The 13,222-nt window shown below is 41.4% G+C and overlaps 2 protein-coding genes, 1 long non-coding RNA gene and 1 other non-coding gene across 7 annotated transcripts; 2 read left to right on the top strand and 2 right to left on the bottom strand.

Moving 5' to 3' along the window:
* Window positions 1-66: 66 nt before the first annotated feature.
* Window positions 67-2,289, bottom strand: LOC142896268 (protein FAM177A1). Its single transcript, XM_076037860.1, has 5 exons — window positions 2,136-2,289; window positions 1,739-1,894; window positions 1,600-1,654; window positions 1,389-1,483; window positions 67-1,256 (listed from the first exon to the last, which is right to left on the bottom strand). Exons 1-5 carry the CDS (start codon window positions 2,154-2,156, stop codon window positions 1,044-1,046), a joined length of 540 nt encoding a protein of 179 aa, XP_075893975.1. The 5' UTR covers window positions 2,157-2,289; the 3' UTR covers window positions 67-1,043.
* On the top strand, window positions 2,226-5,284 carry LOC142896269 (uncharacterized). Its single transcript, XR_012928321.1, has 2 exons — window positions 2,226-2,314; window positions 5,013-5,284. It is a non-coding gene; the product is annotated as an uncharacterized LOC142896269 (long non-coding RNA).
* trnal-cag (transfer RNA leucine (anticodon CAG)) lies at window positions 2,842-2,924 on the top strand. The gene has a single exon. It is a non-coding gene; the product is annotated as a tRNA-Leu (tRNA).
* On the bottom strand, window positions 3,488-13,192 carry ankef1a (ankyrin repeat and EF-hand domain containing 1a). 4 transcript variants are annotated; one of them, XM_076037855.1, is made up of 10 exons: window positions 11,985-13,192; window positions 11,104-11,313; window positions 10,725-10,886; window positions 8,984-9,183; window positions 8,554-8,703; window positions 8,303-8,426; window positions 7,227-8,043; window positions 4,995-5,221; window positions 4,120-4,882; window positions 3,488-3,967 (listed from the first exon to the last, which is right to left on the bottom strand). In XM_076037855.1, exons 2-9 carry the CDS (start codon window positions 11,291-11,293, stop codon window positions 4,686-4,688), a joined length of 2,067 nt encoding a protein of 688 aa, XP_075893970.1. In that variant the 5' UTR covers window positions 11,294-11,313; window positions 11,985-13,192; the 3' UTR covers window positions 3,488-3,967; window positions 4,120-4,685. The 4 variants fall into 4 exon arrangements, with proteins under 4 accessions (XP_075893970.1, XP_075893971.1, XP_075893973.1 ...); XM_076037856.1 differs by having other exon boundaries at window positions 10,797-10,886; XM_076037858.1 differs by lacking the exon at window positions 11,985-13,192 and having other exon boundaries at window positions 8,984-9,130; window positions 11,104-11,162.
* Between the last annotated feature and the right edge of the window lie 30 nt (window positions 13,193-13,222).

The following is a 13,222-nucleotide window of genomic DNA, read 5'->3' as shown; positions in this document are numbered from 1 at the left end:
TATTGTATTTTTTCAGATGTACATGCAAGTTTTTAAAACTGTTTTGAGTGGGAGAAAGCAGAACGTTTTATATAAAACTTTAATCAAGCAGTTAAGTCACTAATGGATGGGGATGGAAACAAATACCGAGAAAAGAACAGTCTAATGTGCTTTAACTCTTAAATGTAGGTATTAACAGACGTGCACAGCTATCATTGCAATTATTTATTTGATTAAATATTTTGCAGGCAATTGTCTAAAACAGCAAGTTTTTGTATCACCACAGTGGAGACTATACATAGTTGGATGTAAATAAGATCAAGCATTCAGTGCACAGTAGTAGCCCCATCATTTGTTTGTCCCTGTGATTTCACACACATTAGGAATCTGCACAAAGTATCGGTGTCGGATCAGTTTCGCCGATAACAGACTGGATTTTCTCTCAATATCGGATCGGAAAGACAAACGGTGGGATTGACCATCACTCGTACGCATTCATGGAATGTGCTGTGTGGATATTATCCCTTTGACCAAGTAGCCAGAGGGCGCGTGATCATTTGGAGGAATAGTGACAGGGCCGCCACTGTCACACGTGGATGTATTATAAGAACGCACGATTGTCATCCGGAAACAACAATTACTATTTCCTGATTGGCTGATTGGTCGCCGATGAGTTCGATCAGCTCAATTAGTTGAGCTATCTGTATTGGCCTCATTCACAGATTAGTTCACGTTCACAGATTAGTTTTAGCGAGAGAAATGTCACATGTAGCGCGTGAACACATGTAGCGTGTGTCGTGAAATTTGAGAACCACATTACCAATGTAGGTGCACCCCAGGCCATGTTTGCTCAGCAGTATTATTTACACTTCAAACTGTCAACAACAAGGCAAAGGCTCATTTGTCACATTAAATATTTTTTGTTGAATACCTCTGTTAAGAAATCACTAACATTTGGCTGATTTGCCATTCTCCCCATTGTCTTGAGGCATGATGCATCTTTTTAAACTGCAGACTGATATAAACTGATATAAACTTTCACATACTGCCATTCCTACATGATTCTAATTCACACCGTCCTCATTTGGTTGATAGGCACTATTGGAGCAGCCTTCATTTCTGTGCGTTTGTTTCTCGTCGCAGCACTTCTGGGGTTCCGTTTCGCAGCTCGAACGTCCAAAAGTTCCATATCGATGCCTCTCAAACTCTGCAGTCAGGTTGCCCATCGGTGTCTTTCCATCACTCACACTGGCTGCAGTCGCCTGGTCATTTGTTCCCTTTATGGTACAGAAAGTGAAATGCAAAGTCAACGGCAAAGATGCGACTTCCATTCATCGGCGTGAAACAAGTTGTTGATTGACCTCAGGCAAAGTAGATTGGCAGTAGGTTTTATTGCAGTGAATGTTTACCTGGTGGTTCTGATGATATTGGTCTATGGCGTACTGGTATTTGGCTGCATCTAGTCCCAGCACACCAGCTAGCTTCTTTCCAAGGAAATCACAAGCTAAGTTTGGAGGCAATAACATATTAACTTAGCAACATTTTGACTAAATTCTCATGTATGCCCTCTGTTTATATCTCACTCTTTGGATGAATGTGTTGTGTGACTGTGGTACATACTGAGCAGTGACATTCTCCCAATTAGGAGGGCAATTCTCTTGAATGTGTATCTTTGCTAAGATGACAGAGACACAAGGAAAAATTACTATGCCACGTCAGACGTAATATTCCTCTGTAACTGTGACAACGGTTTTCTGACTGGATGCATATCAAATGGCTGCTGTTGCTGCTCCTTCTCCTCCTCCTCCTCCTCACTGTCTTCCTCCTCCAGTGTTTCACCGCTGGTGAAGTAGATTTTCCTCTGTTTGGGCTCAGTGCTGCTTCCAAACTCTGTCTCCTGGACGTCCAGCGGTGTCTAGCACACACATTTTCACATAAACCTTTGCTTAAACTGCCATTCATCACTCTGACTCTTCTCAAGACCACCTGATATTTAGTGTAATGTGCAAATTGCGCATGCTAATTTCCTCTACAGCAGCTGCATGTGGCCAGACTGATAAGTAGTAAATAGAAAGCTTGAAATAATTTGTTACATTTTAATTTTCAGCTGTAAGATACAAGATACAAGAAATATTTGCAATTGTTACAACACTTACGTGCTGGTGGTTGTCATTCATCCTTGACAAATGATTGTTGTTGTTTTTTTTCTTTTTAACTTAAGCTATGTCTCAAAGGTTACGGTGTCACATACGTGGACACAACCGGATACAGGTTGTGTTGAAACCTGAGACGGAGCTGTTACCGTTGGTGTGCAAACGAGGCTGATCTTTTAAAGGCACAGATTTGCGTCAGTGCGGAAGTAAACGAGTGGTGGTATTTCATGCCTAACACAGCTCCGTACTGTGTAGCATGTCGGTTTTTTGTTTTATATCCTTACAATCTTTTATGGTTTTAAAGCTGTCCATTAATGTATCGGTAAAGTTAGCATACGTGTTTTGCTTGGGCACATTTAAGAATATTTATACACTGTTGTACATCTACAGATGTACAGGAATACTACTGAATAACACGCTCAGTGGTCGCAAACAACTGGCGCTGTTTGTTTTTCCCCCCCTTTTTTTCCACTGACTAGGCGAGGGGGTTACGGTCGTATGGGGAAAAAAGTCGGCAGCATTATTCGTCGAATGCTCGTGCACTTTCACAAAAACACGCCAATGTGCACGCTAATCTGTACGTTGTTGGGTTTTGTTTTGTTCTAATGTGGGGAGGGAAAATAATTTTATCGTATGAAATCTTTCAAGCCCGCAAGCGTCAGTAGTCTGCAGTAGAGATAATATGACAACGGGTCCCTCCAACCTATATGTCAGGATGGCCGAGCGGTCTAAGGCGCTGCGTTCAGGTCGCAGTCTCCCCTGGAGGCGTGGGTTCGAATCCCACTTCTGACAAATTCTTTTTGTTAACCTAAATGTTTCCTATTCTGCTAAGACTTCGAGGTAATTTTGCGGTAACTAATCGCTACGAGTTTGACTCCAGCTTAGGCAGTTATCATGCAGAGAATGTTTTTCCAATCACTTTACTCGGCATAGTGAGGGAAAGTTAGCGCGGGTACGGAAAACCCCACACAGCTACGGGAACTCAAGAGGTACAAAAATGTGACCCTGCAGCAAAGCGTTTTTACCAAATAAAGTCACTGAACTTACTAAAAGTGTAGAAAACCAACTAATAAAAACAGCAAAATGTGTATCCATAAAAAGAAAGAAGCAGCCATGATGTTGTACGACAGTAAGCTGAACATAGACGCTGTTGCTAGATAAAAAAAACATATCCCCATGCATCCTTTCATTGACTCCTAGCCTGAGATGATCCACTCAGCGTGGGTAGACTCGTTTTGCCAGCATGCCAATGTATTCATTGAACAATAAATGCCATGTTAACATCTTAAGAAAAGAAAAAAAAGAAAAAGATGCAATATTAAGTGAGGATTTGAATGGTACACCACATTCAAATATTCAACTTTAAACATTTTGCTTCTAGTTTTTAATGAGCTGACAAGCTTGAGCTGTATAAGATAAATCTTATTAATCAAATCAAAAATTCTCCAGTAAAACCATGTACGGTAGCTTTAGTAGATTTAGGAGAAGGACAAAACATTAGCATTTTTGTGTGTTTTGACACATACATATTGGAAGAAACAAATGTCAGTAGAACTGTATGAGTTTTAAACACTAATATCAGAGACAGATGTGGGTATGGGATCAAATCAATATCTAGTGCAGATGTTAATTCGAATGCCAAATTAAATTTCTATTATTTTATCAGTGGCTGCCTAGACAGATTATTGTACAGATTATTCAGTGGTTCTCAGTGGCCAACATATTTCACTCTAGACAGTCAATAGGGTAGGTGTCAGCAAGTTGTCGCATTTCAGCTCCAAGGGCAACGTCTCCATTGGCATCGCCTTGTTGGTAGTGAGTAGTTTTCCCAAAACCTAAAATCAGAATTACAGACATGTAAAAATACATCTATAGCCAAATAAACAGTTGCTACGGAACAGTGAATTCTCCTTGAGGACTTCGCAGAGGCCAAGTGAACGTATATGTACACACATCGGTGAACAGGCAGATATTGATGAAAACATACCATTTGGCACCAGTGTTTGATCCACAGTGTTGGTTTGCGCATGAAGGCTCTTTGGATCCCCTTGAAGGGAGGCCTTCCCTGCTGTGCCAGCGGAGGTGTCTGCTTGTGCTGCGCCTTGAGAGGAACCCTTATTGGGAAGAAACAAAAGCTTAACTTTTGGAGCAAAATCCATTTGGGTACTGAAAGTGAAGGGCTCGGCTCTTTCAAAGAAAGAAAGGTCATTTGGTAACTTCAAAAATCTGGTTAGCGCTTCCAAAAAATACAGTTTTAGGGCCAGATCCACAAAGAATGGAGCAACTAACAGTATTACAAAGTTGTTGGGTTTTTTTTGTTGCCCTAATGACATGCAACCAGCCACAAATTCAGCACCTGAGTCGGGGCTGCACATTGCGGTTTGGTGACCTGGCCGTGGTTTACACATTACGATACGTGTGTGCTTGGTATCCTCATTGCAACGTTGCGCGTTACATCTGCGTCAGTAAAGTACGCAGGTTTTCTGCCGCCCAATTGGACTGTGTTAAAACACCTTTTGAAACAGCTTTTCATGTAACGCAGATGGCACGGTGTCAACATTTGAATGTTAAAAAAAAAAAGGCGTAAAAAACTAATTTATCATCAAGGCTTTTCTTGGGTGAGTTTACCTGCTTAGGCTTTTTTTTCCCCTTTGTCTCATTTGGTTTTGGCAGAGAATTCATCTTTTCCTTGACTAAGTCGATTATTGTGGAGTCTCCCGAGGCGTGAGCGATGTCAAGAGCGCTGTGGCCTTGAAGGGAAAATGAAACAAATCAAACAATATCTCAACGGGAATGTGAAGGAACATGAACGCTTAATGTGTATCGTTAAGTATCTGGGGAATACAGTTTCCCTCGACGCACCTCTCTTATTCTCCGCAGCTACGTTGGCCCCCGCATGGATGAGGGCGTCCACGCAGGAAGGCCGAGAGCTCAGGACGGCATTCATGAGGGGCGTGCCGCGATTGAGGGACAGGGCGTTTATGGAGGCGCCGGCCTTCACCAGAAGTTTAACAAGTTCGACCTGACCAGCGAAGGCCGCGTGGTGGAGAGGCGTCCACAGGAACTGGTCGCGCTGGGTCACATCAGCCCTGCCAGAAACAGATGTGTATGGGCAGAGCATAGCTCATTAGACATGATTTTATTTGTGGATACGCAGCGTGCGCATGAGTTTTGTCTATAAACCAAAAATAAAACCATAAAGATCAGTCAGGAGATTCCATTCCAAAAACAAGTCGACATTGTCACCTGCGTACAGATTAAACAGAGCAATAAAGCAAAAATTTGTTTTGCTTTACTGCTCTGCCATTCGGTCCTGCATGGGACTGTGCTGACTCAGTGCTGACTCAGTGCTGACTCAAGACACACACACAAGGACAGAGAGCCTCTGCAGTAATAAGACGCAAATGTTTAAGTGTGCATTTTCCTGTGATGTGCAGAGATAAATTCAAAACCAAACACAACCTGGTTAAAATACAACGCGAGAACGCGTGACTCGTGCAGAAAGGTGTAGTCAAGATTGTTCATTATTCTGGTTTCGTAATAAAGACTGCTTGAAGGGTACCCGAGGTAAATACCTTGGTTACTATTTGCAGGGATTCTTTTTGTTTTTATTTATTATAAAAACATAGATTTTACAGGCGACAATCAGGAGTTGTGTTTTTATTTAAAATTAATTAATTAATTAAACAAGTTGCGTTTATTGAAAAAGTTAATATCTTGTATTTCATCTCATCTCGCTAGCTAACGTTGTTAGCTAGTCAGATGTAATGTTACTACACTACACGTCTTTCTTTTATATCCACCCGCTAAAACTGCTTTTTAAAAATGTAAAAAGCCACGAGACAATTTATTTGCAGCCAGTTTCTGAAGAACTTGCTTTGCATTTAAAATATTGTGTTATAAAAAATGTAACGTTACGTTGTGCGTGGGAGAAATATTATGGCTACATACTTTACAATAAAGCATTCAGGGTTTTAAAATCTGCCTACGCAACAAAGATCCAGTCCATAACATTATGTGATTGTGTACTTGTATGATTGTACACTTTGAAAAACTATTTACTTGACTTTTTATTCATAAATAAGTGCTCAAAAAATGTTTTGTTTGTACCTCACTAGCTTCATAACCATGAAGATTGGGCTTGTGACGCCGCTGGCACTGCATACACCTGACACAGACAGATTTTATTTTTTTTATCTTTTTTATTGCACCTGCATAAAGTAAATACCCCTGCTCTTAAAATGCATGTCTTAGGGGTTCAAGGTCGACAATGAGCATGTGTATAATGAAGATGCTGACTGGTTCACATACAATCTTGTGAACTGACATGAGTGAAACTGAGGCTACGACCGGAATGAAACGATTAAAAAGACTTGGTGTGACACTCTAGGTACGATATGGCTCAGACTTTGATATCAATTACAATGCTACAAGTAACAATGATTGTCAGGAGTAAAGACGATAGCAGACGTATGCAGAAACCTAACTGTAGTATTTTTTTAATCCATTATTTTTGTCTTGTTATTATTCATACACAACCGGTGAAAGGTTAAGAACGTAATATGTGGAGATACTGAGAAGAAGCAACAGCATCAAGTTGTTACATTTTAGAGTGCAGCATTCTTGCACTCCCACTCCCTCTCCTGTGAGCTACGGTGAACTGCACACACAAACTTGGGTACCCTAATCACTTCTTTGTTGCTTCATTTGAGGACACCATCGTTCACCCTAATTACAAAACGCGTTGTCAGGTGAGCTGAATTGTCCACACCAGGCTTCCTTAGAAACATGGTGGTGCAAGATGGAAGCCAGCAAGACCCCTGATCTTTGTATGTTCTTATATATAAATAACTACCGTTATATGGGTCGGAAAACAAAGTGACTTTTATTGTATTGTATTATAATGTATTGATATATTTATATTGTATTTATGGCCAGTATATTAAGCTTTTATCTATACAAAAATCATAAATAAGGCCAGATTTTAAGTGTATACTTTTTAGCAACTGGTAATCATTACAAATGACTGAGTGTAAAATAGACCCTCAATTGTAAACGATGGAACTGTAATTCCTAGCAAAGTCAATAACTCACCGCTTGCTGAGGAGGTACTCGGCCACCTCGTAGTTTCCACTCGAGCAGGCCACCATCAGAGGGGTCTTGTAAAACGGATCCTTCACGTCCACCGGAACCCCATGGCTGAAGGCAAAGTCCAGAGACTCCTGGTCTCCACTTTTCACACAGTAGTTGATGCTGATGAAGACTTTATTCGGCCTCTCTATGTACCATTCTGAGTCAATCATGAGAGGGTGCTGCGGCGGATTGTCGCTAGTGAACCCCCGTCTGTCTAAGAACCTGAAGATGGCCTCGATCATGAACTGCGGTGGACCTCCGTCGGGCCTCCGGGGCATGACCTCCGGTGAAAGGGTGCAAACCGGCAAGGTGAGCACAAAGTTATTCCTACGTTTTGCAACCTTTCGTTCCTTCTGCGTCTTCTTCTTCTTGGGTAGGAATAAGGAAATGAGGAACTGCTTCCTGATGTACTTGACACCTTTGATGAAGTCATTAATGTTGATAAGAGGCTCTCTTCTAGTTGAATGGGTCGACGTCACCACGTTGAGTTGTTTCTCAGTGACGGGAGCGTTCAGCTCTTGCAACACTGACAGGAACGTCTCGGGTTCAACTTCGTCCAGCGAGTCTTCGAAAGCTTCCAGGATTTCGTCTCTGAACTCGTAAGACCAGTCGTGGAGGGTCAGGGCCCAGACGTCTGACATTAGCTTGTCAACGTTGCACGTTTTGCCCTGTCGCCTTTCTGCTTTCTTCAGTTCCTTGGCTGCTGCTTTGTGACCCATATTTTTGGTTATCTGACGTGGCAGCAGTCCCTCCTGGTTCCTTATCTTAGGGTTACAACCTAAACCAAAGAGTCCGCCATTATTCTTCTTCACAATGCAATGCAGTTTTTGCAAGTTCTTTGCAGCTATGCTTTTTCTGAGTCCGAAAAAAACGAATTACTTTGAATTTGCTGCATTTCAATTCACTACAGCATCAAAGTAACAACAGTACTAGCAAAATTTGCAAATGTTCTTAAACGTTAGCTAAGTTAGAAAGAGCTACATTTACGAAGATTAAAGAGGATGCCTGAGATCTTTAGACTATCTTGAACACTGCACCTCTCTGCGCTAGGAATTTGCAACAGTTCAGGTCCCCTGTGACAGCAGCGAAATGGAGGGGCGTGCAGTCCTCCATGTCCATCACACCCATGTTGGCTGAGAACGCAGACAGCAGTAGCATAACCTGCAGGAAACGGAAGATCGCATGGTCTTCAAATGAAGCCTGAGCAGTAGATCGAAATGACTGGAAATGTCTTAAGCAACATCCCTTTTCACTGTTTTTTGTGATACTTAGGAAGCATCGAGCACACCTCTAAAAAGCTGCCCATGGCGGCGTAGTGCGCTGCTGAGAGGCGATTCATATCAAGGGCATTAGGGTTTCCCCCTTTGCGTAGAATGGCTCTGACGAGCTGAACGGAGCCGGCCTTGGCTGCTTCCATCAGTGCTGTGACTTTGGTTTGCTAGAGAAGAGTCGGACTTTGGTGAGAAAACTACTTAACATGCACATTACCTGCAAATTTCTCCTGATTATACATTTTTTTTTCAATTATCAAAAAGCAATGAAGTCCTCTAAAATTGCCTCCCCGTGTTTTATTTTCTTTAACAAAGTGCAGCTTAAGGGCCCAAAACCACCAGGCTCTTCACTGTGGAGCTAAATTTGCTTTTGATAATTAATGACGTTAACAGACAGGGCTTGTGATGTTTCTCTGTCAATAAACTGATTGACTGATTCATCATTACCTCATTTGTTGCATCAGGGTTTGCCCCCTCATCTAACATGGTGAGACACGTTGGGGTGCACTCATGGGCTCTTTCGCACATCATCTGGAAGACGTGGTTCCCCTCCTGGGACACGTTGTTGACGTCTGCGTGGTAGTTCAGCGCCACCTGCAGGCAGTGGGCATGGTTTTGGGTGGGGTACATGCAGTAAAACAGCACACCTGGATGGGGAACGAAACAAAGCAAAGGGAATCATTTTGGCTACTAGTTTGAAAAGCCAACTTCCAAAGCCAGGTTAGGCTAAAGGAGCCAAAATAGCTAGTATTATTTTTGTACTCTTCACCCTCTTTGACAATAGCTTGATTTTGGAGCGCTATCAGGTAAATGAGGGCCTGGTCCTAATATTTGGTCGGAGCTGCCTGTTGCATTGTTTGTGATGTCATTGTGCTAAGTGTGCTAAGTCCTAAAGTTAAGCTGTAAAAACATGGCCTAGTTTGTGTATGGTCAGTCACGGAGCAGAACCACCGTTAAGTCTTTTTCAAAACACACTTTCCACCCTGAATCACCCTGAATTTTAACATTGCTAATTGGAATTTGTTTTTGAGGATTAGATACTTATCCCGTGTCAAAACGTTAGCGCTCAGCCTATTTAGGCCAGGGGTTTGCCTTGAGAGCTGTAATTACACTACACCTGTAGCTGGTGAGTGAAGGGGGGATATTCGGTTACCCAGCTTGCTCCACGGGAGAAGATCGCCATTAGCGGTTGATCTGTTTACAGCTGGCACACAAATGCAGACAAGCCTGCACTCACACACACAACGTGACAGGTGTTGTGTTTTGTCTGTCTCGCGACTGGCCTTCCCCATTGTCCTTCTTCTATCAATTATTCATTCTTAAGAGATTGCTCTTTAAGGTGACTGATGCTCTACAAACACTACAGAGTCATTATTGAGATTAGTTTGAAAAGACATATTTATATGTACGTATGCGTGTCTATCTATATTTCAATTATTTATTTACATACTATAATCTATTTATTTACAAGTATTTGGATGTTCATCTTGGCTGCAACCTACTCTGACCTGTCTTGCTCTGGAAGGTTGAGCTGGTTTTCTCCTGATTACGCAAAGCGCTCTAAGAATTGGTTGTGTTTTAGTGCTTTACAAATAAAAGTTGATTGATTGATTGATTGATTGATTAAGACCAATTTGATTCTAATCACCTAGAGTTTCCTAAAATGGCACCTCCTCGTGAATATCATCTCGTGAGTCGTAACACAAAGCCTAAGCAACATCTCTGTAATCTCATCTGAGCTCAGTCGTATCTTAGTATCTAGTATCTAGTCAACACGAGCTGCACATTAATGAAATGGAAACTGTTTTGTAACCTAAGGGACAGTGGAGGTTGCCGATACTTTATTAGCACAAGTGGAGGTAGAAAAAATTTTGAGCAAGCCCGCCTGACAGGGACCTTAAAAAATAGTGGTGTAAGATGGCAGCTAACTAGAAGCAAGATCCTTGCTCTTTGTATATTCTTGTGTATATGAGAACTGTTCGAAGGGTAGGAAAACCAAATTACTTTTATATTGTGCTTGGATTATGCACATTTTGTATTTATGTATTGATGGACAATATGTTAAGCCTTTAACCGATATAATGATAACTTAGATATACAAAATTAATACAATTAAAGCAAATCATATAGCTGGCAATGATAAAGGCCAAATGATGTTATTTGAAACAGTGCTTTAGCATCTGCTTACCTTTACCCTCATCATCCTGGATCTGAAGGTCTGCGTTGTTCCGGGATAGTAGCGAAACAATGGCATAATTACCCAGCTCAGCGGCTATCATGACCGCAGTGCAGCCCCTCTTATTCTGGATGTCAGGGTTTGCTCCAAGGGACAAAAGGAATCTGGTCATGTCTGGAAGGCAAAGGAGGATCATTTCCCAAGACTTTTTTTTGTTGTTGTTGTCCATTTTAACAAGCGTTTTCTTCATTATGTAAAGCAAAATATCAATGCAGCCAACGACAATTTAAAATTGAGGGGTCAAGATAGAAAAAAAAAAACTTCAAATGAATGAGATCAGGATTGAGATACATGAAAATGTGACCTAGTTATAGTAATAATGATGTCATACCTTCATTGTTGGCTGAGACTGCCACATGAAGCACCCCGGTGCCGTCACGTGGCTCGGTGAGATTGATGAGGTTTTGAACTCCAAGCTTCAACATCTTCCTGATCTGAACCTTATCCCCTATGTGGATCCACTGCAGCAGTCGGTAGATCTGACGGATCTGAAGGCGACCCTTTGCTACCCTGCTGATCATTGTGGCGGGACAAGTGTCACCTGCTCGAAAAGGATTATGTTTAGAGTGTGGCGCTGAATCAAGGGCAGGAAGAAGAAATTCGAGTTTATTCTTCACAATCTCCAAACAAACGGGGTTTTCTTGTAATTTCATAGTGTTTCAATGGTTAAGCCTCCTATCAAGTTTACACAACTTAACTGTGTAAAGTATCAAGTTTGTAAAATGTAAACTTCAGACAAGAATATGAATTACTTTTGATTTTTTTTTTCCCCCCCACAGATGTTATTAGAACAGCATTGATCAGTATGTTTTTCTCTGTTTCAAGTTTTACCGCAGTACAAATACAAATGTAACAAAATGTCCATGTACAAACATACATATACAACCGGTATTGGTGTTGTGCTATCGGCACATATTTTATACAAATAGTACTTAACCTCACCGATACCCGATTACTGGTATCGCCGTCGGTGAATCCCTGATAAATACAATTGGTTGGAAATTGGTCTATATGTTTTGTCTATGACTGATGATGCATATAGACTCTATAGTCCACATGATGCTTCAAGCAACTGCCACACACTTGCACGAGGGAAAATTCAGTTTATCCTTTGTAATTGGTTATCTACATTTTGACAATTTAAAATGTTTTTAAAAAAATCGCACATTATTTCATCGTCTGCTGCAGAACGCTTGCGCTCTTTGAACTCACCGTGCTGTCGAACGGTCTTTGGGTTCAACTTTCTTAAAGCAGAACCACTTCACTTCACTTTGTTTGAGTCCGCGGTGGAAAAACAAATCGCGTGTCATAGCAACGGGGCTCGAGAAAATCCCTTTTTCTCGGCTACTACTTTAGGGACCACAGCGACGACTGGTGTTGCATTCAAGTGCATTCAATTGCTTCTGATAAACGCGCGAAATTTAGACGGAACTAAAACTACTGTATAAGGAGGTCATTATATATTATTTGGTAATTTTTTAATGAATGACATACTTTATACATTAAATTTAAAAACAGAATAGAAGAGAGCACAAATTGTAGCCCAATTATTGGGCAGCTGATGACAAGCCATGACTTCACCTTCACGTTCTACTAGCTTTGCCATTGCTAATCAATATACGTTCCATTTTATAAACTTTTCAACAATCTGGGAAGTTGTATCAGGTGTATCTCGGTAGTCTCGTGATTTTTACGTGACAGCGAGTAGATAACGTGGGGACTACACGGTTAAGGATGTACAATTAGTGTTTTAAACGATATTGGCTTCTATTAATGGAAAATCTTAGAAAGTCTGATGTGTCTAAAATATATGTGTGTGTGTGTGTGTGTGTGTGTGTGTGTGTGTGTGTGTGTGTGTGTGTGTGTGTGTGTGTGTGTGTGTGTTAAATGACAGAGTATCGGGGGTACGACGGGGTTTTAGCTCTCTGCTTCTGACGTCAAGCTAACCAAATATCTTCTTCAGCGACAACAGGACACAGGAAAGGTAATTTCAATCCGGTGGAATTGGTTCCAACGTGTCTCACTGGGTTCCTTCAATCTCAGAACACTGAGACAAAAGTCATGGTTTTGACTTTTAACTATGGGTTCCAAGGAATCGTAAGTACAGTAACAATGACGTAATATCAGTTATACAATGTATGCAGTCCTAGGAAGGCACAACAAACTCCGGTGCCCCGCACCGGAAGGTCAGCCAAGGTCAGGACAAAGAATAAATGAAACCGCGCCCACGGCATAACACGAAACCCCTGAAACCAGACCCACATGCGACTTTCTTTTCTTTTTTTGTTATCGCTTTCACATTTCTTTTCCATCACACGAAGATAACAAAGCTGAACACAAGAGGGCAGCAAAGGACAGCAAAAAAAATAAAAAATAAAAAAAATAACCTTGCTGTCCATGCACTTCTCAGCGGAATATCAGAAAGTGATGGGTGGACTTGAGACAGAGAA

Source organism: Nelusetta ayraudi, unplaced genomic scaffold (genome assembly GCF_046127955.1).
Source record: "Nelusetta ayraudi isolate G7.1 ecotype Tasmania unplaced genomic scaffold, CSIRO-AGI_Nayr_v1 ptg000052l, whole genome shotgun sequence".
NCBI lineage: Eukaryota > Metazoa > Chordata > Actinopteri > Tetraodontiformes > Monacanthidae > Nelusetta > Nelusetta ayraudi.
This window is presented reverse-complemented; position numbering and strand designations above follow the sequence as displayed.